The following is a 27,712-nucleotide window of genomic DNA, read 5'->3' on the forward strand; positions in this document are numbered from 1 at the left end:
TATGTTTCGGACCATAAGACGCACTTTTCCCCCCCAAAAGTGGGGGGGAAACGAGGGTGCGTCTTATGGTCCGAAGGTGATCCGTATGGCCAGCCCCAATCTCTGCAAGTGGAGCGCGAATCGGCACGTGCTGAGAAACGCCGATTTCACTCTCCTGCAATCTGCCTTGCTCCCCACTAACTTTGCTTCTCAGAAGGTTGCAAAAGGCGATCACATGACCCTGTAACAATGTGACCATCATAAATATGAATCGATTGCCAATCATCCGAATGTAAATCACATGACCCTGGGGATGCTGCAACAGTCATTAGTGTGAAAAATGGTCATGTCACTTTTTTCAGTGCCGTCGTAACTTTGAACAGTCACTAAGTGAATCATTGTAAGTCAAGGATTACCTGTACTTTATCATTTTTTTCCTTTTTTGGTGGGGGGTCAAGTTTTTGACACCTTGCTGGGCGACTGGTGGTACTCGGACATTGCCTTGTACTAAAAGTGGTACAATGGATGAAAAGGTTGAAAAGCCCTGTTTTAGTATACCGGTACTATTTGGTTCAGAATTTTTTTTTCTTGTTTGCCTGCTCTAAAAACTGGGTGCGTCTTATGGTCAGGTGCGTCTTATGGTCCGAAAAATACGGTAGATATCAAACTTTAATGCAACATGTCCAGAATCTTAGTAATTACTTTCCCCCAAACAATAAACAAGACATTAGGAAGAGAGTAATGAAGCTCTCTGCCCTTACAAAAAGGTATTTGTTCCCTTTTGTTTGAACATACTTTTTGCAGTATACCCTCATGATGATACTTCAAAAGCTGTTCTTAAAATATAACATGTTTTTGCTAATCAACTTTAATATATGCAATGGGCAAGTTTGAAATTTGTTCTGTATATTTTTCTCTCTTCAACCTAAAATTTCTTTTCCAGCCATAAAACCTGAAAAGTTCCTTAAACATCAATGTAGGAGTAATATTTATCTTAAAGTAGCAAAGATAATCTGTGACATTTAACAGTCCGATTAAGCTGTACCGATCTCATAAATTTGAATCTGAATATTTTATTCATACTGAATATTTTAAAAGGTAAAAGAATCTCATGTCAATTTCTGATGACTACAATTTCTGGTTACTTCAGAAGTAGTTTGCCACTATTTCTTCTGGGATGTTTTTTTTTAATTTGTCAGTTTGGTCTACAATGCTGACATTCTTGATGGCCTGCAAATCAAGTATCAAGCAGGTCCAAACTTGCTCAGTTTCTCCAAGAATAGCCAAGCTGACTAGATTCTAGATACTAGATACCTCCCATAGGACAATGCAAATATTTCAGAACAGAGTTAACCATAACTGTAAGAGAAATGTCTATGGAGATTATCAGTCATGGTTGTCCCAAAGGTGTTTTTTCAAAATGCAACTGACTTTGTTTTTCCTTGAAGACATTTCGCTTCTCATCCAAGAAGCTTCTTCAGTTCATTTGGGACATAATTATAAGCATATTTTTTTAACTGTTATACTGTAGTTTCTTGTACCACTGAATCTCAGGAAATGGTGGCTTGCTTAAATTATGATTGCTGAGGATAAAGCCAGAATCCTGACTCAGTTTCACCTACAATAGTTTAAAGAAAGTAGGATCCATTAGCATGAAAGCACTGGAGATTTTATGACTTGGAAATCTAACTTTTATTTTCCATTTCCTCCTCCACAGCATGAATTAAAGAGTGAAGATGGAAGACTTGTTTGTTTTCCTACAGGGGATACACACAATATATACCAGCATTGGGACCACTTTGGTCATATGTATATGAGCACACACACACTCACTCACACACACACACACACTGGGACTACTTTATATACCACCGGGATGTGACCAATTAATCTGGGAGAGGCTTGAACAGATCCCATGAACAATATCCTAGCTCTCTGTCCAGAACAGTGCAGTGGTAGCTAAGATACTGTGCAGAACCCTGAAATTTCCAAGCCTCTGACAGATGACCCAAATTGAGGAAGACATAGACCACCCACTGGGGTGAAAAGAGAAATAGTATAATGTAGTTGTAGTGTAGTGTAGTGCACTGCACTATTGTATTATATTGTTGTCAGGACTGCAATCTCACTGTCAGTCTGCCATGAACCCTGGGGGGAGGCTGCAAGGAAGGGAGGAGGCTTGGGAGAAAGTTTGCAAGGTCGTTTCCCTGGGAGCAGAATGCCGATCCGTAGAGTGACTGTTTCCAAAATATCTCTTTTTAAAACTGAGAGACCAACAATGACAAGGGACTAAGGGAGGAGAGAGAGTTAACTGGGGAAAAATTACGTGCAAACGTTTAGCCCTGGCTTTGCATTACTGTATTTCACTCGACTTTTAGTAAACTATCCCTTTCTCAACCAATGGAGGCAAGGATCGTTTTTTACTTAGAAGCCCAAGTTGAAGCAGCTCTGACATTTGCTTTCCTCTCTAGCTGAACTGGGCCATATTATGCACATTATAAATATATGGGATTAATGGAACTTTCAATACAACAGCTGTGTTAAAGTGGAGGAAAAGAAGAAAATAACTTACAGGTATGCCTCGCCAAAGAATAGTTGGATCCGCCACTTGTTGAGCCGAAACCTTCTGGAATTTGACTAGAACTGCGTGGTCTAGTTAGCAACTTTGGAGGTTCTATTTCTGCTCCAAACTCTGCTCCAATTACTCCTAGTAGAACAATGGCGGTAGCTTGTTTTCGTCTCTCTTCATATGACATAGATATTTTTTTAATTTGTGGAAGTCCAGACAGAGTACCTGTAATACAAATGCATAAGGACAATGATGATTAAACAGCTAATCTGCTTCATTAGAAATTATAAGTAGTCCTCGCCTTATAACCACAATTGAGCCCGACATTTTGATTGCTAAGCAGGATGGTTCAGTGAGTTTTCTTCCCTTTTATGATCTTTCTTGCCACAGTTGTTAAGCGAATCCCTGCAGTTTGTAAGCTAAGTTAGTAACACGGTTGTTAAGTGAATCTGGCTTCCCCGTTGATTTTGCTCGTCAGAAGGCCACAGAAGGTGATCACATGACCGTGGGACACTGCAACCGTCATAAATACATGCCAGTTGCCAAGTGTCCAAATTCTGATCATGTGACTGTGGGGACACAGTTGTAAGTGTGAAAAACAGTCATAAGTCTTTTTTTTTCAGCGCCATTGTAACTTATTAAATGAATGGTTATAAGTTGAGGACTACCTGAAATGCAATGGTGGGGTTCAACAGGTTCGTACCACTTCGGCACAACCAGTAGCTAATTTTTTGTTGCCCAGGCCCAGAATGGACTTCCGGAAGTGGCATCCACACAGAGAGCTGATTGTTCACATATTTGAATCCCACAACTGCAGAAATGGTTTTTCAGTAATTCTGAAAATTATATAGGATCTCCTGCTTGAGCTGAGGGTTGGACTAGAAGACTAGAAGCCTCCAAGGTTCCTTCCAACTCTGTCATTCTGTTATACTGAGAGATTATTTTGCCTTTACACCACTGAGCTGTTGTGGTGCATTGATCAGAATGCACTATTGCAGGCTAATTCTGCCAACTGCCAGAAGTTCGATTCTCACTGGCTCAAGGTTGACTCAGCCTTCCATCCTTCCAAAGTCGGGAAAATGAAGACCCTGATTGTTGGGGGCAATACGTGACTCTGTAAATCACTTAAGAGAGGGCTGTAAAGCACTGTGAAGCCTATATAAGGAATATAAGTCTAAGTGCTATTGCTATTTTATTTATTAAACAAATTTATTTAGCCACCCAATCCACTCTGTGTTGTGACTACGTGGCTCGCAACATTTACAAAATTTAAAAGATCGACCATATAATGAAACCATCAAAAAACCCTACCCCATCTCCCATGGCAGCGACAATGTAATCAAAACAGCCACTTGTTTGGCTCCATTTCCATTCATTGTCCCACTGACATTTTTTTAAGGCTTTCAGAAAAGCAATAGGATGGGAGCCAACCTCAGCAATTGGGAGGGGAAATTACGTTCCATAAAAATGTTACATTTCATAGTCAAAGGCAGAGTAAAGCCACAGGATCATACAATCACAGCAATTCTGTGTTGCCTTAAAATATACATAGCTACTATATGTGGATGATATTACAACTTAAGCATAAATTACTTTCCAGTTGCCCAAAGTAATTACCAAGGCAGGTGTAGAGGGAAGGGGAGGGGAAGGGAGAAGAGAGGAAAGGATTGCTTCAGAAATTAAGCCAGCAAAGGAATATAAAATTTAGACAATGGACAGTCTCTTGCTGGCTAAGAACCATACTCAGTATCTTGGAAAAAACGAAGGCTGCATTGGATAGCTAATGACCCCACAAATGATTCTGTACCCCTTTTGCTTTTGCTTTAAAAAATAAATAAATGGTGCTAAGTCTAATTTCCAATATTTGTGATTTCTCTCTACCTGAAATTGGAAAGAAATTGTCCTTTTAATTTTCAGAATTTATGGTCAGAGGGGGATGTATAAGAGGGGTTCGAAAGCTGCACCTGCCCCAGGTCTAAAATAGCGCATGTTTCTTGTAGCCGAGTAACTGTGTCAGTTCTTTGCTTCAGTGGACGTGCGCTGGACGTGGTATATTGAGTTTGCTACAAAGACCCTGGTTTCAAAATTAACTTGGAAACTATAAAAAGGTAAAGGTAAAGGTTCCCCCGCACATGCGTGCTAGTCGTTTCCGACTCTAGGGGCCGGTGCTCATCTCCGTTTCATAGCCGAAGAGCCAGCGCTTGTCCGAGGACGTCTCCGTGGTCATGTGGCCGGCATGACTAGACGCCAAAGGCGCACGGAACGCTGTTACCTTCCCACCGTAGTGGTCCCTATTTTTCTACTTGCATTTTTACGTGCTTTCGAACTGCTAGGTGGGCAGAAGCTGGGACGAGTAACAGGCGCTCACTCTGCTACGCGGCACTCGGGATTCGACCCGCCAAACTGCCGACCTTCCGATCGACAAGTTCAGCGTCCTAACCCACTGAGCCACCGCGTCCCCTTTGGAAACTGTACTGAAGAGAAATTTATATTTTCATCCATTTGCCAAGAGTACACTTTCAGTATATTTTCAACAGCTTTATATGAAGAAAAAACACACACACCAAAACCCTCACTTCTTCCTACTGCATTGTGATGGTAAATGTGAGGGAAGTCCAAAAAAAAAAAAAAAAGGCACTGGCTTCCCTGAAAGAATTGCCAGCAGCGGAAGATTAAAAAATTGTGAATTAACAGGAAAAGCATCTGCTGTGTTATTATCAAGCTATGGCAATCCCTCCCTCCCTTTCTGTTTCCTTTGAAAAGACTAGCATTAAAATGTTGGTTTAGGGGGGAAACCCCCCCAAAAAACCCCGGTTCCTAGTTCTAGCTCTGGTAGTGTGTGATCGCATTATACTCTAAGACAGCGTTTCCCAACCTTAGGAACTTGAAGATGCGTGGACTTCAACTCCCAGAATTCCCCAGCCAGCATAGCTGGCTGGGGAATTCTGGGAGTTGAAGTCCACGCATCTTCAAGTTCCTAAGGTTGGGAAACGCTGCTCTAAGAAACGGAAGGGAGGGTGATCTTTAAGGAGGAAAGCGCGAAGAAAAATCAATAGTTACCTTTTACCAGAGGGGAATGAAGAAGACGGGAATCTACACTAAGTGTTACATAACCATTTTAATCGCCAACCATTTGTATATATGATTTCAGCAGCAGAATGTAAGCTATACTGCAAAAGGGAGAAGGGGGTGGGGGCTTTGCCTACATTAATTTTCCTCTCTGGAAAAAAAAAGCCCGTTTCCCCTCTCCTCTCCCTCAAGCCCCCCACCCCACCCCACCCCAAGAAGCACGCTCCATAACAATAGTTCAAAGGAAAGCTCCACTCTGCAGTTGCCCTGATTGTTCTGTCAGCTGACCTCTGCAGAAGGGAATTGCTAACTGCTGCCAAGCTCCTTAGCTGACAAATGAATGATCACAGCTCCATCTATTTTCACTATGGCTGCCTCCTAGCCCAGGTGCTCAAGACAAGAGAGCCCCGGTGTGACACCTCCGATCAAGATGAATTGGCGCAAACTCCTGATCCAAGATTGTTTTATACCATTTAATTTAGTTTCTTCCCCTGCTCGGATGAGCACAGCTCTGGTTATGGATTTCTATTCTAATGTACCGAAGCAGGCACTGAAAGAAGCCAATGAAGCAGATGCTGGAGCTGCAGACTGCAGGGATACTGATCAATAGAGGAGGCTTTGACCCCAGCAGCTCAGCCTCTGCAATGGTCACTGTGGAAAGAAAAGAAAAAAAAAAGAAAAAAAAGGTTGGGGGGGGGAGAGCCCCACACTTGGGCTGCTTCCAGGAGGAAATTAAACAACGGGGGACTCTTGGCAAACTCCCACCCCCTTCAAAACCAGAAAGCAAAACTCTTCTTATCTTCCTTTTGTTTGACTCAAGCCACCTCCAGTTAACCCTTAGGAGACAATATTGCCCAGATATTCCATTGTGTCCAGATATCAGACGCCCAAATCAGCTTGCCAATCCTATTTTCAACACCCTAAGAAAGAAGGGACTATTTTTTTTTTATTTTTTTAAAAATCAACTATGGATCTTTTTCCAACATACAAAGCTTACAATCTTTTTTTTTCTTTTTTTTTAAATTAGATTTACCTTGCCGCCCATCCCGCCAAATGGGACTCCGGGTGGTGTTCAAACGTATTAACAATTAAAAACTGCAAAACAGACGAATGTAAAGACGGCGATGCGCTTACAAAAAAATGATCACGTTGCTGTCGAAGGCTTGCAGTTTGTTTTAATGATTTATTTACTTTTCAGATTAGCACTAATCAAGCCCAATACATGAACCGCCCTTTTTACAAAGCACTTCGTAGTTTATTTATTTAGATTTATATCATGTCCTTCCACCTTCAAATTTTCAGGACCGTTTCAAAATTTAAAATAATATTTACGCATTAAATTATTACTAAAATATAAACATCCCAATGATTCTGGAAACACTTAAAGTCAGCTAGTGAGCTACTCACGTTTTGGGCAATGCCAGGGTCTTTAGAATTTTCCAAAAGTCCAAGAGGAGTGGGGCTTTCTCACAGAAATTGGAAATTAATTTTTTAAAAAAATCTGTTATTGATGGATATATAAATTTGTACAGCCAGGGCCATCAAAATGCCTTCTCCAGCAGCTCTCTGACTGCCATGTGGTTGTTACTGGGACAGAAATCCAGGTTTAAAGCTATGTAGGACTCTGTAAGAAGCAGTACCAGCACTTTAAAGTGGGCCGGGTGTATCCTGAGCACCAACAGAGTAAAAGAGCGGTGGTAATGTTGCACCCCTTCCAACCCACAAACTATATTGTTTTTATTTTTAAAATAAAAGGGAAATTTTTTAAAAAACACACAGCACACAGAAAACAATTTCTTCTTCCAAATAACGAAAGTAGAGAGAGAGAAAAAGAAACTGTTATGAAAACAGAATATAGATATAAATGACAAAAGAAATGTAAAACTGGTTAAGTTATCTTCATAAATGACTTAGATGAAGGAATAGAAGGGGAACTCATCAAATTTGCAGATGACGCTAAACTGGCAGGAACAGCCAACTCCCAAGAAGACAAAAGGATCTTGACAAACTTGAACAATGGGCCCTACTCAACAAAATGAACTTTAATGTGGAGAAAAGCAAAGTTTTACAGCTAGGCAGGAAAAATCAAAGGTATAAGTACAGATTAGGTGAGACCTGGCTCAAAAACAGTAACTGTGAGAGGGACCTTGGAATCCTAGTGGATGATCACTTGACTATGAGCCAGCAGTGTGCACAGCCGCCGCCGCCAAAAAAGCTAATATAATCCTGAGCTGTATAAACAGAGGCATAGAATCAAGATCACGTGAAGTATTAGTACCTCTTTATAAAACCCTAGTAAGACCACATCTGGAATACAGCAACCAATTTTGGTCACCATACTACAAAAACGATATTGAGACTTTGGAAACAATTCAGAGAAGAGCAACTAAGATGATCAAAGGCTAAAACATATGAAGAACAGCTGCGGAACTTGGCTTTGGCTAGTCTAAAGAAAAGAAAAAATAGGGAAAACATGATAGCAGTATTCCAGTATTTGAGAGGTTGCCACAAAGAAGAGGGGGTCATGTTATTCACCAAAGCACCAGAGGGTAGGACAAGAAACAATGGTTGGAAACTGATCAAAGAGAGAAGCAACCTGGAATTAAGGAGAAACTTCCTAACAGTGAGGACAATTAACCAGTGGAACAGCTTGCCTCCAGAAATCATGGGCACTCCCTCACTTGTTTATGTTTGTTTATGTTTATTGGACTTATATACCGCCCTTCTCCCGTAGGACTCAGGGCGGTTCACAAGGTATTTAAAATAACAATACAAATTAAAAAAGTTAAGAACAATTAAAATAATTAAATTTAGTCCTTGAATAAAATAAAACCCGTTAAACTCCAATTAAAACCCAGTTAAAAATTAAGAAGAGACTAGACCAGGGGTAGGCAACCTCGGCTCTTTTATGACTCATGGACTTCAACTCCCAGAATTCCTGAGTCAGCTATGCTGACTCAGGAATTCTGGGAGTTGAAGTCCATGAGTCATAAAAGAGCCGAGGTTACCTACCCCTGGACTAGACAGTCACTTGTCTGAGATGGTATAGGTTCTCCTGCCTGATCAGGGGGCTGGACTAGAAGACCTCCATGGTCTCTTCCAGTTCTATTCTATTCTAAAGTTTTTAAATGACAAATTACACCTTGCCCACATGGAATCATAATGATCAATCTCTTTATTAGAATGACAGATGGACAGTTCAAAGACTGAGAACAAATACTTTCCTGAAATCTAGAATGTTAAGTCTAGAGTAATCATTTCTGTCCTAACAGCCCATATGCCACTCTGGCCATACTGTTCTGCACTAGTTGTTTTCTCCACATGATCTTCAAGGGCAGCCCCATACAGCATGAATTACAGTAATCCAATCAAAAGGTTACCGAGGTCAAGCTCTCTTTAACTAAAAATGGTTTTAAAAAACCTTCTTGGAACTGCTCAAAGGACTGTGTGGTAAACAGGAGATAGAGGGTGTCGTATACCCCCCCTCTGTTGAGAGAGGGGTGTTCAATTTTAATGTAGATGTTCTCTTTGACCCCTCTTTCAAACTAGTGGTCCTCCGTCCAGAATGTGGACTTCTCTGTTCCAAGAAGATTCCATACTCATTTGCACTCCGATTCAGTTGACCTCACAGGCACAGATAAACACCCGAGTGGCCTCAATGATTCTCAGAGTGCTAATGACCAGATTACTGGATATATAAATCCTTCTATTCCTCTCCATCATTCAGTCAGAACTAAAGAAGCTTCTTGGATGAGAAGCGAAACATCTTCAAAGAAAAACAAGAAAGTCTAGTTGCCTCCTGAAAAAGTGCCTTTGGGACAACCATGACCTGGATGACTGAGAATCTCCATAGACCAGGGGTGTCAAACTTGCAACATCACGTGACATGTTGCGATGTATTGCGACTTTTTCCCATTGCCGGCAATGAGGTGGACATGCATCTGGCCCAGAAGTTTGGTCTCAATAATTACAAAAAATGGTGTAGTTAGCATCTGAAACACAGAGAAAGCTCCAGAATTGTCATAGATACTGTAGTTGCCAAAAATCAGAATCTTGGGATTCTCCATTATAAACAGGAGATCGTCTCAACCAGCTCAGAGAAGATGCTGAACAATAGAATGGATAGCACACCCCTATTCAAGCAATCACATCCAGATTGTAATGTCTTGTTTTCTGGTAAGGGAAATGAAATCCCAACTTAATGTTTGTAACATTAACCCTTCATGGCCCTTCAAGCTATCTTATAGTCAGTCTTTCACATTTGAAGAAGACACACTGTTGTGCAGTTTATTGGTGGACACAAAGGTGGCTCTTCAATCCCCAGCAGGAAGTGCAAAATCAAACACATGGGTACATTGGAAATCCATTGTTGTAATAATTGTGAATGCTATTCTCTGACACTGCTCATGGTTTTCTATGAGTTTCTGGCAGTGCCTGTCTTCAAAGCTAATGTAGGTATGATAGCAAAGAGGTCATCAGCAGCAGATTCTGTCAGCAGCCACAGCTTCTAGTTCCTTTGGTTGGATATCCCAGTGGCATAGGATTTCTTTCACAATGTTTGCGTGGACAACCTTGAGGTCTCTTGCCAGTCTCCAGACCATCACACAGCAGCTGGTGAGGTACAGATATTCTGATGACATATCCCACCCACCTCTGGGTTCTTGATAATCAGGGTCTCAATGCTGGTGGACTTTGTATGATCCAAAATCTCCAGGGTGGAGACACTGCTTGCTAACAAATGCCAAGGAGGGAATGGAGAGTGTACACGAGAAATCTCCCCAGCTTTTTGAGGAATCATTGGTACAAAGGACCAGGACTTATCTCTATAGGAGAGAAGGGATAACCACAGTCCTATAGGCTTTCAGCTTGTGGAGATACAGACTTTGTGACTACCTAGTGATTAAGGCACTTGGTTAGAAACCGGAAGCCTGTAAATTCAAGTCCCGCCTCAGCATAGAAATCCAGCTGGGTGACTTTGAGCCGGTCACTGTCTCTCAGCTCAACCCACCTCATAGGGTTGTTGTGGGAAAATTAAAATAAAGAAGCAGCATTAAATATGTTCGCTGCCTTGACTTGTTTATAAAAAAAAATAATAAAGGCGGGAGAGTAAGAGAGAGAGAGGAGGGGTGGGAGAGAGAGTTGGGGGGGGGAGAGAAACACAGACTTGGAAACAACCACAAAGATAATGTATCTCCTCTATATAGGAAGGATATTATAACATCTTTTTGCATATTTCCCCCATTCTAGTAACCCTGAAATAATTTCAATCTTACATTATTCTCTTTAAAGTGCGAAATATTTAGCCCTATAAAGACCAGCATGAAGAAATAACAGAATTAAGTCTAAACTTCAAAAATACTAATTAGTATCATGATATCTATAAACAGAATTTGGTTCACATTGTTAAGAAAGATTCATGTGTGAACATGCTATTAATGGCAATCCTTACCAAGAAATAAACCAATAGCCAAATGGAACATTTAAAAATGAAATAATGTCTATAAAAGTTGTCCTCACTATAAGTTTCATTTGTCTCATGAAAATTTGGTATTTCCTCACCGTGATGTGTCTCCATTTAATCATGCTAAAGGGTGACACAGAGATCCATTTTCTTGACAAGACGGTTGATCACCCCATCACAGTGAGAAAATTAATAACCTCAAATAGCAGTATGTGAAAAATAGAGGCTACGCCAGGAAGTGGGAAGGTTCTTGCATTTAAGCTGTAGAGAAACTACATTTTCTATGTGCAAAGTAAATGGAAGTGACAGATTTCTTCATATATTTTTTGGCCTTTTTTTTTAAAAAAAAAAACAATTGTATGTTTTGGTTCCATGTTTTCAAAACATGCCTACTCCTGAAAGAAAAGGATAAGGATAATTTCTTAGAAGAATGGGCTACAAAATTAGATGTGTATCCTTTGTTCATAAACTGTTTTAAAATAAAATGGAAAATAAACAAGTCTGGAAACAGTTTAAGCTGTTTAAAAGGCTATAAAATAATGAACATTTCATGTGAACAGCAGTAGGGAGGTGCGATCAAAAGGTAAGGAGAGATTTAACAGCTTAAAGCATTTTGCTAAATAAATTTAAATATGTTAATTCGCTTTGCACAGTTGCAGTGTAGAAGTAATTTTATCCTAGCTCACAATAAAATGATTGAAAGGCATATTACGTTCTACAGGCTTAACTGGAACAAAATCAATGCAGAGGAACTGCTCCAGATATTTCACACCAGCTATTAGATATATAATGAGGTGATATCATTTTTATTAGATATTAAAAACACAAAGTTATACATGCCAGACCAGTTATTACAGAAATACATTTGGTGAGTCTAAGTGGGTAAGATTTTTTGTTTCAGATCACAACGCTTCCTAATTAAGTGACTAACTATTCAGCTTCAGTCCTGAAGGCTTCTCATAACAGCTTTTGTTGTGGCAATACCTCTGGAGGTGGCAGGACACATCTCAGCCTTGTTATCTGGGAGGAGTTTGAGATAGTCACTCTTGAGAAAGTCAACAGGGGCTGTGAAGTCAGCCACCTGATTTTGGACCCATGCCCCTCCTGACTGCTTGAGCCTTCAGGAGGTGGCATGCCCAAGCAGTGATCAATACCTCTCTGCAAGAGGGGTGATTCCACCTGCCCTGAAATAGGCAGGGGTGCACCTCCTCCCCCTTCTTAAGAGGCCATTCTTGCACGCAAGTATATTAGACAACTTTCATCCAGTCTCCAATCTTCCCTTTTGGGGGAAGGCTGTTGGAAGGTGGTTGGCACATAGCCTGAAAGGGCCCGAGATGAAGCATATTATCTGGACCCTTTTCGGCCCGGGTGCAGTCTGAGACAGGGCTCTGGTTGCCCTCGTTGATGAGCTCTGAAGGGCGAGATGGGGGTGGGACTGCCATTTTGGTCCTACTAGACCTCTCAATGTCTTTTGATACCATTGACCATGGTATCCTAGACTGGCTTCAAGGTTTGGGATTGGAAGGCATTGTGTTAAGATGGTTCTCTTTCTTCCTCCACAGCAGATTTTAGTTGGTGTTAGTGGGAAGGGAGAAGTCAAGCCCTAGGCACCTGGGCCCCCTTTTGCCTCTTCTTTTTAATATTTAAATGAAATTGTTGAGGGGGCTAGTTTGTCCGTGTGGAGTGCAGTATCATCAATATGCTGATGATACCCAATTATATGTCTTTATCCCTACCTAGACAGGTGATGCTGTGGCTAGGCCAGCTGTGTACTAGGAAGCTGTTAGGGTCTGGATGGGGAGGAATTAGCTTTGCCTCAACCCAGGCAAGACAGACTGGTTTTAGGTTTTTGTCCCCCTGGATCCAGATGTAATTTCATCTCTGACTCCGAATGGGGATTGGGTTTGTCCATAATTTGGGAGTGCTAGGCTCACGGCTCTTGTTCGAGGATCAGGTAACAGTCATGGCTAGGCCTGTCTCTGCACAGATTTGTCTGGTGCACCAACTGTGTCTTTTCCTGGACTGGGAGGCCTTGCTTATGGTCACTTATGTCACTTGGTACCTCTTATTTGGATTACTGCAATGAACTCTACATGGGGCTGCCCTTGAAGACCACCCAGAAACTAGATCTGGTGCAGGATGTGGCAGTATGTGCAATTATGGGTACCCCTATAACATCTCTGCTCTGTGAGCTGCATTGACTCTCAGTTTCCTTCCAGGTGCAATTAAAGTGCTGGTTGTTATTTTTAAAGTCCTATATAGCACAGGGTCAGGTTATCTGCGTGACCATCTCTCCCGAAGGACAGCTACAAAAGAATGGTAAGTATTATGGTTTCATTCTTCTTCTTCCCACCAAAAACAAAACACAGGCAAAAATGAAGCTTCCTATCCTGATTTCATGTATGTGTTTTACTATGTTATAATGCCAAGATAGGATTTTAACGGTAAATAGATATAAAGTGAATTCAATTCACATTTGATAGATACTTTATTGCAGTCATAACCTTACCTTGGGTCTCTAAGCCTATAAAAAGAGTCTCCCATGTCATTCATTGAGCATATCAATGAAAGGGAAAAACGAAGTAGACTGCAAAAATGAGGAAAGATAGCCAGACTTTGAAAGATTTCATCAATAAACATAGAAGGAAACACTGACATCGAAACAGACAAAGCATTCTTTCCTATAAAGGGTATTTTATAATGTTTTAAAATATTGCCTGCAATCCATTTCTATATCCTCTGTGCATATCCTCTGTATCTGTATCCAGCTATATCTCCACTTTCTAAGGACACTTTGGAACTAAGCAGAAGATTATTCATTACCTGAAAAATATAGACTTAAATATTGAAGTTTTTGGTGATATTACCAGATAAAATATCTAGAGGTCACTGTCAATGCTGCAGAAAAGATTGGCTAGAACTCAGAAAGAATGAATGGAAGACAATATATAGACAAATCTCAATCATAATATATAGACAAATCTCAATCATTTACATGTCTATGGAGTTATTCAGGTCACGTTTGTCCCAGAAGTGCTTTTTCAAAAGGCAACTAGACTTTCTTTGTTTTTGCTTGAAGATGTTTTGCTTCTTATCCAAGAAGCTTCATCAGTTCTGAGTGAATGATGGAGAAGAATAGAAGGATTTACATTCCTTGCAGTCTTCTGGTCATTAGCACTCTTTCCGAGTCGTTGAGGCCACTTGAAGACTCTCAGAAACAGCGCTAATGACAAAATGACTGCAATGAATATAAATCCTTCATTCTCTATCACTCAGTCAGAACTGAAGAAGCTTTTTGGATGAGAAGCGAAACCTCTTCAAGCAAAAACAAAGAAAGTCCTTTTGAAAAAGCACCTCTGGGACTCAATCATTCGTTGTCATTCTTACGATAATGAGTGATAAAGGAATCATATAGAAGCTTGCTACACAAAATTATGGTAGCTTTATGAAAACGTAAACTGTTATTTTGGATCAGATTATGATGATTACATGTACAACTTCATCTGTATATATACTTACAATCAAGAAATAAGTATTTCTAAATGAAATGATTAAAGGAGATATTGATATTTTTCCATGCTGTATAGTTTGAAGGCTGTTTGATCTGTCTTCTTCCTATTCCTCACAAAAATATAAGGTTTTGATTTTTCAGAAAAAAAGCACATTCTATCTCCACTTTTAACACTGATGAACTGGGAAGTACCAATCCTAGATATTAGCTTATCAGAGATTCGGTGCATTAAGTCTACATAAAGGCATTGCTATTTGCCTTTTAATTATTCATACAGATGTAACACTATCCACTGACCTGAAGTACTGGAAGTTTACTGTCTTGTCATCTGTGAAGTGCTAAGATTCCTGTTATGCTACTTTTCGAGATAAAACCACGCTTCATCATTCACCGTGTATACTTGATAAAGGCCACCACCCGTAGTTACAAAAATGTAACATGTATACCGGAATGTGTGAAATAACATTATTTTGTGCGCATTTGGGTCTGCTTTCCTCTATTTTGCATCACCCAGTCAATAAAATTAAAGAAAAAAACAACATCAATAGAACAAGATGTTGGTTCTTATACAAAGGATCACTCTTTCCAGAATGTTTGGATGAAACTGATTTTATTTTAACATCTCACGTTGGTTTAATATGTTCACGTTCCATGCACTGCTTTGGTTCACAGTGCTACGCTCCAATTAGGAAACTCTGTCTGGAAGGAAATATAATTTTCAGTTCTTCGTAGTTCTATTGATGGAGTAGCAGGAGAGATAATTTTGATTTTTTTGATTGATGGACTGGTTGTTTGATTTAGATTTTTTTTTATTCCTGGCTTTATTAATTTTATAAGTAACTCAAGGTGGTGAACATAGTATTACTTTCTCCTGCTATTTTCTCCATGACAACAACCTTGTGAAGAGAGTTAGGCTCAGAGAGGATCACTGGCCCCAAATCAGCCAGTCTGCTGTCGTGCCTAAGGCAGGACTAGAACTACTCTCCTGATTTCTAGCCTGGTACTTTAACCATAAACCAGGTGTATTCAAACTTGGCCCTTTTATGACTTGTGGAAGTCCACAAGTCATAAAAGGGCCAAGTTTGAAGACCCACACTAAACCATTCCCTCGTTTCTTCTGACAAAACTAAATGGGAACTGGAGGCTGTAGGGATTGGCTGGACTGCTGCTGTTCAGAGGGACCTACCTCTGGCGAATTGAACTAAGGATTCAACCCACTATCCAACTATATATACCAATAGGGATTAGAAAGTTTTTCTAATGTAACAATAATTTTAATTTTCCTTTCATTCACTTTTGGTGAACCGTAAAATAAGGACGATGCTTTAAAACAAGTACATTTTTATTTTCTTTTTCTCCAAATGGCTGGAGCCACAATGTTTTGCAGTAACCATATGTTTTAAAGGCACTGCTTTTTCTGCTGCAAAGTTGGTCCTAGTCTAAGCCAATAGCATATTTAAATCCTCACCGATTAAATCAATACAGCAGCGTTCTCTTCAAGGTGAGACCAAATAAACCTGTCTGAAGCCCTGAGAAATAGACTTTGCAGTATATTTTGAGTGCTAAGTGCCTTTCAGTCCAGAGATCTGTCATTAAATAATCATTAGCCATCATTCATTCTTCCTAAAAAGCTTAACATCTCAACTTGTCCAGCATCCACTAAAGTATTAGTATAGACTACAAAGTATTCATTAGCTTGTAGGTGTGTGAATACACTTCACTTTGAAAATGTACTGCACACAATGCATTGCACACAATGTTCTTCACCTTATTGCTCTTCAGAGTATTTTTTTTTAATCTGCTTCACTTACAGCAGAGGTCCCCAACCTTTAGGGCACCAGGGACCAGTTCTGTGGAGAGATATTTTTCCGTGGACTGGAGGGTGCGTGGTTTTGTGTGCTGCCTGCATCCTATGGATGGGGCTTTGCTTGTTTGTGTGGACCAGTTGCTGGCATGCTGCGGCCTGGTACTGGTCCACGGACCGGGGTTTGGGGACCCCTGCCTTACAGGGAAGGGTTAAAAGGGGTGGCAAGCTTTTTAAATTGAAGTATCCTTTACCAGCAGCCTTGTAAAGATATAATACTGCAAATTATTTTGTTTTTTTTTTAAATATTGTTTGCCCATACATTTATGGATTGCTGTTTGGTTCCAATCTTATGTAGCTGGAGGAGCTTTGATCCTTTGCTAATTCCAGTTTTTGTTAAAACTTTCAGAAAACAAATGGGTACTACAATTAAATAAAAAATATCCATAATATTTTAAAGAGAGTCACCTATGCAATATCTTTCTAGATACTGGAGCACACTTTTAAACCTCTAAAAATTTCACAAAAATAATCCAGGCATTTCCTATCACTAATGTCAATATACTATATTGAGACATTATTATAAAAGTGTGTTTGTCTGTGTGTCTGTATGCATATATATGAATAATACTATATTGATGCAGGCCTTGGGCTTTCTATTCATGTTGCATAGTCACACTGAATAATATTATCACTTCCATAGGCTGAATTCTATAAATTATTTACTGATCAGAGGAAACATAATTTTACTTGATTTTCATGTGTGAGCTAATTACAATAGTTTTGGATGTATAAGTGCAACCAGCTTGTTAGGAAACAGCCTCTCACCAAAATGCACAATGACGATTAATGAAAACTGATCAATAGTATTTATATCAATATAAATAATAGTAATTGAAACATAGTATTTTATGATCTGATATCTTCTTTAAAAATAGGAATAGGAATAAATTGTAAACCAGCAAACACTGAGAGACAGTGAAACAGTATGAAAAACAAAATGTAATTCAGATTAAAGAAAAAATGCAATTCTATCAATCCTTTCCACACAAGATTGCATGGGATCCATTTTATATGAACTATTTCTCAGCGTTCTCATTGTATTTTAAGGAAATGGTTAACGTCAACCATTTTAGGTTTCTTCTTCTACAATACTATATAGTGAAATACTTCCTGCGTAGCAGAAACAAGAAAACCTGTCGTTGTTAAGGATGTGTATGAAATTGAATTAAGGATAAAGCTGTACATTATTAATATTTGTATTACATTTAAAGAAACATAATGACATCAGCACCACAGTTATGCCACAAAAGAATCTATCACTTAATTAACAACACAAGAGACAGGATACGAGCCAAATGAGTAGCTTTATAATAAAAACTGAACTGTATTTTTTACTATGAACCTGCATATGCAGTAATTCATATCCTCAAACCTGCCTTTTCATTTATTGTTCTGCTGTATATGGGCTATAGTTAATCTAGCAAAATAGAGAAATCTAAATTTTGAAAATGCACCATCCTCTACATATGAAAATATTATTTTCAAATGACACCAGCTCTTAAAGATAGGCTAAATTACAAAAAGGGAAAAGAGATCAATAAAAGCAATTCATCCTAGAGTATCAAACTGCACTACACAGTGGTAAAACCTCAATAAAGCCAGTATTCTGATTTTTACATTCTGAAGCATGATTACTATTTTATTGAAAAGTATAAGAGTAACAAACTATTTTAAATTGCAATCATTTTGAAACCGAGTTGCAACTTATCCTGATTCTTTATGAACAGACCAGATTCTTATTGAAAATCAATGAGAAGGCAGGTAAAATTAGATAGCCATGATTTGCCAAGAAATCAATAAGAGATTGAGCAATATCAAAAAATAAAAATGGAGTGTCTCACAGACAGTGGGAAAAGAGTGTCCATAAAGAAAATGTTAATTTTTAACAAATGAAGCTATCTTAAATAACACAAAACATCAAGGATCATATAAAAATTAAATTTAATTAGCATTTTGCTTGTACAAACATACACATACATACATATACACACATGTATATGGATAGGTGTGTATGTGTACACACACACACACATACATACATATATATATATATATGTCAGGAATAAATCATGTATTACAACACACACACATACAATTTGAGGACTTATTATTACAAAATACCAATCCAAACCAATGAATTGAATATAGGAGTATTTCAATATAATTTCTGTAATAAGAATTTTTTTAAAAAAAACCCCAGACAGGAATTCTCCTTAATTTTAATCCTGAAAAGCTATTGCTCTCAGAGTTAGAACTATATATCCATGTAATTAATATTGTGGTAATAAAAAATGTTGATATGCAATTGTATTATTTCTTCTGGAAAAATTCAACAATATCATTTCCTGATCAATTTCTGTTCAAAGCCTTTTTATTATATTTTTTCCTTAGCCATGACTATTAAGGTAAATTCTAACTATGTTACAGTGCAGACAGCACACCAAATTGATCATTTTGCATAATTCTTAGGCTTCAGTAGTGAGGTGATATTGCTACATTTCATTAAATAAATATTTTAAAAAGTATCTTAAAACCACACTCCCAAAATAAAAGTCTAGCTTTGCTGTGGAGAGACAGCACTTTTTTGTTAGACTGCATAAAAAAATAAAATAAAGGGAGATGTTAAGGAAAAGGAAATAATAAATTAAACATTCCTTAGTGACAAATAAACGCCATTGACAAAATAATCCTAAAAACTGTTTTACAAGTCAAAATAACAGATAGCATTTGATTTGTAGCTCACTGAAAGTGTAAGGTTTTTAAGTCACTGCAGTGATGCATTGCACAGAGAAGGCTGGATCTTTTCTTTGAACAGAATAAATTCTTTGTCAAAGGAATTTTCTTCAACAGAGAAAGAAATCTGGATCTAATCTGTTCTTTTTATTTATTCCACATCTTTAAACAGCTAAGAAGCAATCATCAAGTTTAATTATTTATGTTTTTATGTCACTCATTCTATACAAGAGAGATTTTACTTTAGACCTGAGATATCACATTTCTCTAATAGAACATAGAATAACCATCTATATAAAATTCAGCTGAATAACTATAGTATAAAATTTGCATACTTGTAAAAATTACCAAAAAACAGTTGCTAAAGTTAAGTTTTCAATGTCATCCAGAAAAAGAAACCATTAATATGTAAGATGAATTGAGGATGATCTTTAATTATGAAAAATTGCAATCTTACATTAACCTATACGTACATACCCACCACACTTTTCAGGGTAGGCAACATTATGAAAATAGTAATGAAAAAAATAAAAAAATAAAGATATGAAATAAGAAAAAAAGCTATAGATAACTCAATACAATCACCATTCTCTACAGAGTTCCAAGCCCTATTCTTGAAACCCATCCTTGCTTTCATCATTTCAACACCCTGTTTTTTGTTCTTCAAAATTTTCATCTTTCTTTTTGATTAATTCTGTCCAACCACAACTTCCTTTACCTTGCGCCTCCTCTCAAACCCTTCCCTCCTATTCATATTTTTGGATTTGTAGCTCAGTTTTCATTTCTGTTCTTTATGTGACCAATTAACTCAAAGTGCTTAGTTTGTCATATTCATTCAGCATGCATTCATTCTTGAATCTATTTCTTCTTGGATTATGTCACATTTATGAGTATTTCATTCTCATCACATTCATTTTACTTTTATGTTTATTCTAACACTCAACTGATACTACCACTTAACAAAGCAGAAGCATGCTCTTAGACACGACCATATTTATTTAAACATTATTGATATCAATACACATATGTCCCTATTCTTTTTCTATTAATGCTAACATATAAAGTTCTCCCCCTTCATGGATTACTACCTTGTCGTGGTGAAGGGGCTTGCGTAATTCAATGAAGCTATGAGCTATGCCGTGCAGGGCCACCCAAGACAGAAAGGTCATAGCAGAGTTTTGACAAAACGTGATCCACTGGAGAAGGAAATGGCAAACCACTCCAGTATCTTTGCCATGAAAACCCTATGGACAGTACTAAAAGGCAAAACGATATGACGCTGGAAGATGAGCCCCTCAGGTCGGAAGGCATCCAATATGCTACTGGGGAAGAGCAGAGGGCTAGTACTAGTAGCACCAGAAAGAATGAAGCGACTGGGCCAAAGCCGAAAGGACGCTCAGCTGTGGATGTGTCTGGTGGTGAAAGGAAAGTCCGATTCTGTAAAGACTTTTTCTCCATAGGAACCTGGAATGTAAGATCCATGAATCAAGGAAAGCTGGACGTGGTCAAACAAGAGATGACAAGACTGAACATCGACATCTTAGGTATCAGCGAATTAAAATGGATAGGAATGGGTGAATTTAATTCAGATGACCATCAGGTATACTACTGTGGGCAAGAATCCCTCAGAAGAAATGGAGTAGCCTTCATAGTCAATAAAAGAGAAGGAAAAGCAATACTGGGATACAATCCTCAAAATGACAGAATGATCTCAGTTCGAATCCAAGGCAAACCATTCAATATCACTGTAGTCCAAGTCTATGCCCCAACCACCGGTGCTGAAGAGGATGAAATTGACTGGTTCTATGAAGCCCTACAGCACCTTATAGAACTAACACCAAAAAATGATGTCCTTATCATCATGGGGGATTGGAATGCTAAAGTAGAAAGCCAAAAGATAACAGGAATAATAGGCAAGTTTGGCCTTGGAGTACAAAATGAAGCAGGGCACAGGCTGATAGAATTTTGTCAAGAGAATACGATGGTCATAGCAAACACTCTTTTCCAACAACCCAAGAGACGGCTCTACACATGGACATCACCAGACGGTCAACACAGAAATCAGATTGACTATATGCTCTGCAGCCAAAGATGGAGAAGCTCTATACAGTCAGTAAAAACAAGACCAGGAGCTGACTGTGGCTCAGACCATGAGCTTCTCCTTGCAAAGTTTAGGCTTAAACTGAAGAAAGTAGGGCAAAGCGCTAGGCCACTCAGGGATGAATTAAATCATATCCCAGTTGAATATACAGTAGAGGTGACAAATAGATTTAAGGAATTAGATCTGATAGACAGAGTGCCTGAAGAACTATGGACAGAGGTTTGCAACACTGTACAAGAGGTAGCAACTAAAACCATCCCAAAGAAAAAGAAATGCAAGAAAGCAAAATGGCTGTCTGAGGAAGCTTTACTGAGGAAAGGAGGGAAGCGAAAGGCAAGGGAGAAAAAGAAAGATACGCCCAATTGAATGCATAATTCCAGAGAATAGCTAGAAGAGATAAGAATGCCTTCTTAAATGAACAGTGCAAAGAAATAGAAGAAAACAATAGAATGGGGAGGACCAGAGATCTTTTCAAGAAAATTGGAGAGATGAAAGGAACGTTTCATGCAAAAATGGGCATGATAAAGGACCAAAATGGCGGGGACCTAACAGAGGCAGAAGAGATTAAGAAGAGATGGCAAAATTACACAGAAGAACTATACAAGAATGAGTTTAATGTCCCTGATAATCACAGTGAGGTGGTCACTGACCTCGAGCCAGACATCCTAGAATGTGAAGTGAAGTGGGCCTTAGAAAAACTGAGCAACAACAAAGCTAGTGGAGGTGACAGTATTCCAGCTGAGCTATTCAAAATCTTAAAAGACGATGCAGTAAAAGTGCTACACTCAATTTGCCAGCAAATTTGGAAAACTCAACAGTGGCCACAAGATTGGAAAAGATCAGTTTACATTCCAATTCCAAAAAAAGGCAGTGCCAAAGAATGTTCAAACTATCGCACCATTGCACTCATTTCTCATGCAAGTAAGGTTATGCTTAAAATCCTACAAGCTAGACTCCAGCAGTATGTGGATCGAGAACTACCAGAAGTACAGGCAGGATTCCGAAGAGGCAGAGGAACTAGAGATCAAATTGCCAACATACGCTGGATCATGGAGAAAGCTAGGGAGTTCTAATTCTGCTTCATTGACTATGCTAAAGCATATGATTGTGTGGATCATAACAAACTGTGTCAAGAACTTAAAGAGATGGGCGTACCAGACCATCTTATTTGTCTCTTGAGTAACCTATATGTGGACCAAGAAGCAACAATGAGAACTGGACACGGAACCACTGATTGGTTCAAAATTGGGAAAGGAGTCCGGCAAGGCTGTATACTGTCGCCTTGCCTATTTAACTTATATGCAGAGCACATCATGAGAAAGGCAGGGCTAGATGAATCAAAAGTTGGAATTAAGATTGCCGGAAGAAACATCAACAACCTAAGATATGCAGATGATACCACTCTAATGGCAGAAAGTGAATAAGAACTAAAGAGTCTCTTGTTGCAGGTGAAGAAGGAGAGTGCAAAACTTGGGTTGAAACTTAACATTAAGAAAACCAAGATCATGGCATCCGGCCCTCTCAATTCCTGGCAAATATATGGGGAAGAAATGGAGGTAGTGACAGATTTTAATTTCCTGGGCTCCAAGATCACTGCAGATGGGGACTGTAGCCAAGAAATTAAAAGATGCTTGCTCCTTGGGAGGAAAGCCATGGCAAATCTAGACAGCACACTAAAAAGCAGAGACATCACCCTGTCAACAAAAGTGCGTATAGTCAAGGCTATGGTCTTCCCAATTGCAATGTATGGCAGTGAAAGTTGGACTATAAGAAAGGCTGAGCGCCAAAGAATTGAGGCCTTTGAACTATGGTGCTGGAGAAGACTCCTGCGAGTCCCTTGGACTGCAAGGCGATCAAACCGGTCAGTCCTAGAGGAGATCAACCCTGACTGCTCTTTAGAAGGCCAGATCCTGAAGCTAAAACTCAAATACTTTGGCCACCTAATGAGAAGGAAGGACTCACTGGAGAAAAGCCTAATGCTGGGAAAGATTGAGGGCAATAGAAGAAGGGGATGACAGAGAATGAGGTGGCTGAATGGAGTCACTGAAGCAGTAGGCGTGAGCTTAAATGGACTCCAGAAGATGGTAGAGGACAGGAAGGCCTGGAGGAACGTTGTCCATAGGGTCGCGATGGGTGGGACACGACTTCGCAGCTAACAACAACAACAACAAATAAAGTTCTCTGTTGTCCAAAGTTTAGTCAATGTTCTATAAGTTCATCAGTTCATGCTTTTTTTCATATATGTATAACTTGCAAACATCTATTTCATTTTTACTGTCAAACACAACCATCTTGGTATTTGATACATTAATTTTCAGACCCATACCCCTCTTTGCATCATGCAATCTTTCAAATGTTACAGTAATAATGCCGTACAATATATAATAGTATTCACATTATATGCTTTCTCTAAATCAACTAATAATTTATTAGGAGAGCCAGTTTGGTGTAGCGGTTAGCATGCTGGCCTAGAAAAGAGTTTGTGAGTTCTAATCCGGCCTTAGGCACAAAAGCCATCTGGGTGACTTTGGGCCAGTCTTTCTCTCTTAGCCCAGCCAAACTCACAGGGTCGTTGCTGTGGGGAAAAGAGGAGGAGGAGGCAGGAGGATTAGGTGTGTTTGCTGCCTTGAGATACTTATAAAGTAATAAAGGTGAGATAAAAATCAATAAAAAGAAAGGAAAGAAAGAAAAAGAAAGGTTCATATTTTACTATTCCCAATTTTATATATTTATTTATGTATTGTTCAAAGTTATATAAGCTGCACATCTCATACAAACGACTCTGGGTGGTTTACAAACAATTACAAATAGTCTTTGGTTAAGGTAAAGGTTCCCCCGCACATGCATGCTAGTTGTTTCCGACTCTAGGGGCCGGTGCTCATCTCCGTTTCAAAGCCGAAGAGCCAGCGCTTGTCCGAGGACGTCTCCGTGGTCATGTGGCCGGCATGACTAGACGCCAAAGGCGCACGGAACGCTGTTACCTTCCCACCGTAGTGGTCCCTATTTTTCTACTTGCATTTTTACGTGCTTTCGAACTGCTAGGTTGGCAGAAGCTGGGACGAGTAACAGGCGCTCACTGTGCTATGCGGCACTCGGGATTTGACCCGTCAAACTGCCGACCTTCTGATCGACAAGCTCAGCGTCCTAACCCACTGAGCCACCGCGTCCCTTTAGTCTTCGGTTAATCACCGTAATAATGCTGGGAAGGGCAGAAGAAGAGGATAGTCAGGAGCCGGGTAGTTACACTTCATTACAGCAGCAATTGGAAGATCTGAAGGGTCAGGCTGGGGACAGGTCACCGAGGAGAAAGTCCATCTATGTGGTTGCTAAGAGTCACTGACGTATCACAATTATTCCAACACATATACATATCTCTAAAATACTGCTTCTAGCACCTTTATTTCAGTTTCATCCCTAGTGATGTTGCTGGCTTTATTTTTAATTCTATTCACTTTGCTGGAAGTTTCTTATTTAGGACCATTTACCCAGTTCCCACAGAGTATTTTTATTTCTATCAACATTGCGCTATATATTTTTTCTTTTAATCATAACTACTCCTTCATCTGTTTGATTGCATTCGTCACAACTATCTGCTCTCTGTAAACATTGCACACCATTTTTCTCTCATCATTTTTTCCAACAATCATTCTTTTATGTGCATTTATCTTCCATAGCATTATTTACTTCAACATTTCACAAACGTTTATTTTTTACATACTTTGTATTAGCATAACTTCAAACATTTTGCTAGTCTGCAACATGATTTTTCCACTTCATTCTAAGCAGCTTTCCTCAAGTTCACCTTTCTTTATTCTGTTAAAGAAATTCATCAATTTTCCAGGGTCCCCCACCTCCAATACAGTATATAAATATAAATATAATAAAGATAAAGAAAGATAAAGAATACAGGACTCATACTTTCCTTTGCTGCAATTCTTCTACTTTCACTCTTATTTCTTTTATTTCTTTCCTTTTCTTCCATGTTCATTTCCCCAAAATCTGCTTCTAGTGCCCCAGTTTCAGAATCTCTATTACTTTTGTAGCCTTCACTTATTCTGTTATTTTTGTTTATCATAAACAACTACATTAATGATGCTTTTAGATTTCTACTTACTCTTTTGATCTGAATATCAATCAGAATTAGAGCTGGAACGGACAATGGAGGCCTTCTAGTCCAACCCCCCGCTCAAGCAGGAAACCCTATACCAGGGGTAGGCAACCTCGGTTCTTTTATGACTCATGGACTTCAACTCCCAGAATTCCTGAGCCAGCTGTGCTGGCTCAGGAATTCTGGGAGTTGAAGTCCATGAATCATAAAAGAGCCGAGGTTGCCTACCCCTGCCCTATACCATTTCAGACAGGTGGCTGTCCAATCACAAGAACAATCAAAATCCAGGTTACTTATTATTGCCATACCCTACCTAAATGTGTATTGAGATACATGCAGTTATATTAGTCCTTTCAGCCAGAAACATTAACAATTAAACAATATAAACCAAACCACGATAGATCTTCTGAACGATTTATTATTATGGGAACAGAGGCATGGTAGTGATGCAGATGTGAAAGAGTCATATGGAGCTGCTACAGATGTGAAAGAATGGCATAGCCGTGCTACGAAAGGAGAATGACCACGGCCTGAGATCTGGGCAATGAAAGAGGAATGACCTCTTTATGAATGAAAAAGGAATGACCATTATTATGCAGGGTATAAAAGGAATTAACAAAGAACAGGAGAATCCTTGTAGAGCATACAAGACCACTATGGAAAGTATTAACTGAATGCAAACTATCACTACTTGGAAGGAGGAGAGTACAGGGGCCATGGCGGCACAGTGGTAGAATGCAATATCGCAGGCTAACTCTGCCCACAGCCTAGAGTTGGATCCTGACTGGCTCAAGGTGGATTCAGCCTTCCATCCTTCTGATCTCAGTAAAATGAAGGCTCAGATTGTTGACTCTGTAAACGGCTTAGAGAGGGCTGTCAAGCACTGTGAAGTGGTATATAAGTCTAAGTGCTCTTGCTATTACAGGCAACATCCAGTATAACAATATATCAGATACTATACTCTCTGGATACCAAGAGCACACATGAAGACCTGCCCAGCTGACTCCATAACTAAGAAATGGACTAAACCTTGCAAACAATATAGCACTGAAATCAAATTCTGGCAAGAGATTTTCCATCAATAAGCTGCTTTGCTGTAGAAACAGATTGCCCCGGTCCTCTCTTAATATTAGATGTGGCGTCCCACTGTAGTCGCATGAAACCTCACACAAAGAGAGCCCTAAAAGACCAATCAATATTTCCAGTTAGAAACATATACCACGATGGGAACAAAGGAAAAGCCACCAGCTTACTGTCTTTTTTGTTTTCAGCTTCCACATACGCGTAATTGGGATCCAGAAGTGGGAGCTTCACCCCTGCTTTATATTATTCATAACCTTGAATCAAGAGAAGCTCGGCTTCAGAAGTCAACCTTCTAATTCACGTGATCAAAATCATTTCAATAATTTTGGACAATTTATATCACATGGTCACTGCATCCTAGGCTCTAAAGAGGTAGGCCCCTGTCGAGGGTGATGTGAAAGGCTGATTTTCTATTCTAGTAAGAAACAGCATGTGCGTGTGTGAGTGATACAAGCACAACCACGTGTCAATGTTGATTTGAATACAACTGGTTGCCATGACAGCACAAAACACCAATAGGACTCAACTGTGCTTCCTATAGTCTAAGAATATATATGAACGAATCCTTAATTCCTTACACTGTACTTAAATCTTTTATATAAAACCACTCAAGGAACTGCTTTTATTTTTAGTATGCAGTGTTCTTATGAACTTGCTACTAAAATATTAGGAGCCTCACTTTAAGTCTTTTCGGTTCTATATATAACCCTGAAGCATTCACTTCTACAATCTATGTCTACTTTGCTCTGCATTTTTTTCCTCAGCAATCCTCCTAGTTTATTTTTTTCCCTTTTGGTAAAAATATAAATAAATAAAGGTAAAGGTAAAGGTTCCCCCGCACATGCGTGCTAGTCGTTTCCGACTCTAGGGGCCGGTGCTCATCTCCATTTCAAAGCCGAAGAGCCAGCGCTTGTCCGAGGATGTCTCCGTGGTCATGTGGCCGGCATGACTACACGCCAAAGGCGCACGGAACGCTGTTACCTTCCCACCGTAGTGGTCCCTATTTTTCTACTTGCATTTTTACGTGCTTTCGAACTGCTAGGTTGGCAGAAGCTGGGACGAGTAACAGGCGCTCACTCTGCTACGCGGCACTCGGGATTCGACCCGCCAAACTGCCGACCTTCTGATCGACAAGCTCAGCATCCTAACCCACTGAGCCACCGCATCCCTTATAAATAAATAAGTAAAGCCTAAAGAGGACCAGAGAAGGAGAAATACAGGTGGTCCTGGA

General features: G+C 39.4%; 1 protein-coding gene across 2 annotated transcripts in view; it reads right to left on the reverse strand.

Moving 5' to 3' along the window:
- Positions 1-27,712, reverse strand: part of WDR7 (WD repeat domain 7) — a 238,868-nt gene that overhangs the window by 97,631 nt on the left and 113,525 nt on the right. For both annotated transcript variants that reach the window (XM_083354765.1, XM_083354766.1), the window contains one exon: positions 2,552-2,773. In XM_083354765.1, coding sequence (XP_083210891.1) covers positions 2,552-2,773 — 222 coding nt within the window. The remainder of the gene's footprint in view (positions 1-2,551; positions 2,774-27,712) is intronic.

Source organism: Vipera ursinii (genome assembly GCF_947247035.1).
Source record: "Vipera ursinii genome assembly, chromosome: 2".
NCBI lineage: Eukaryota > Metazoa > Chordata > Lepidosauria > Squamata > Viperidae > Vipera > Vipera ursinii.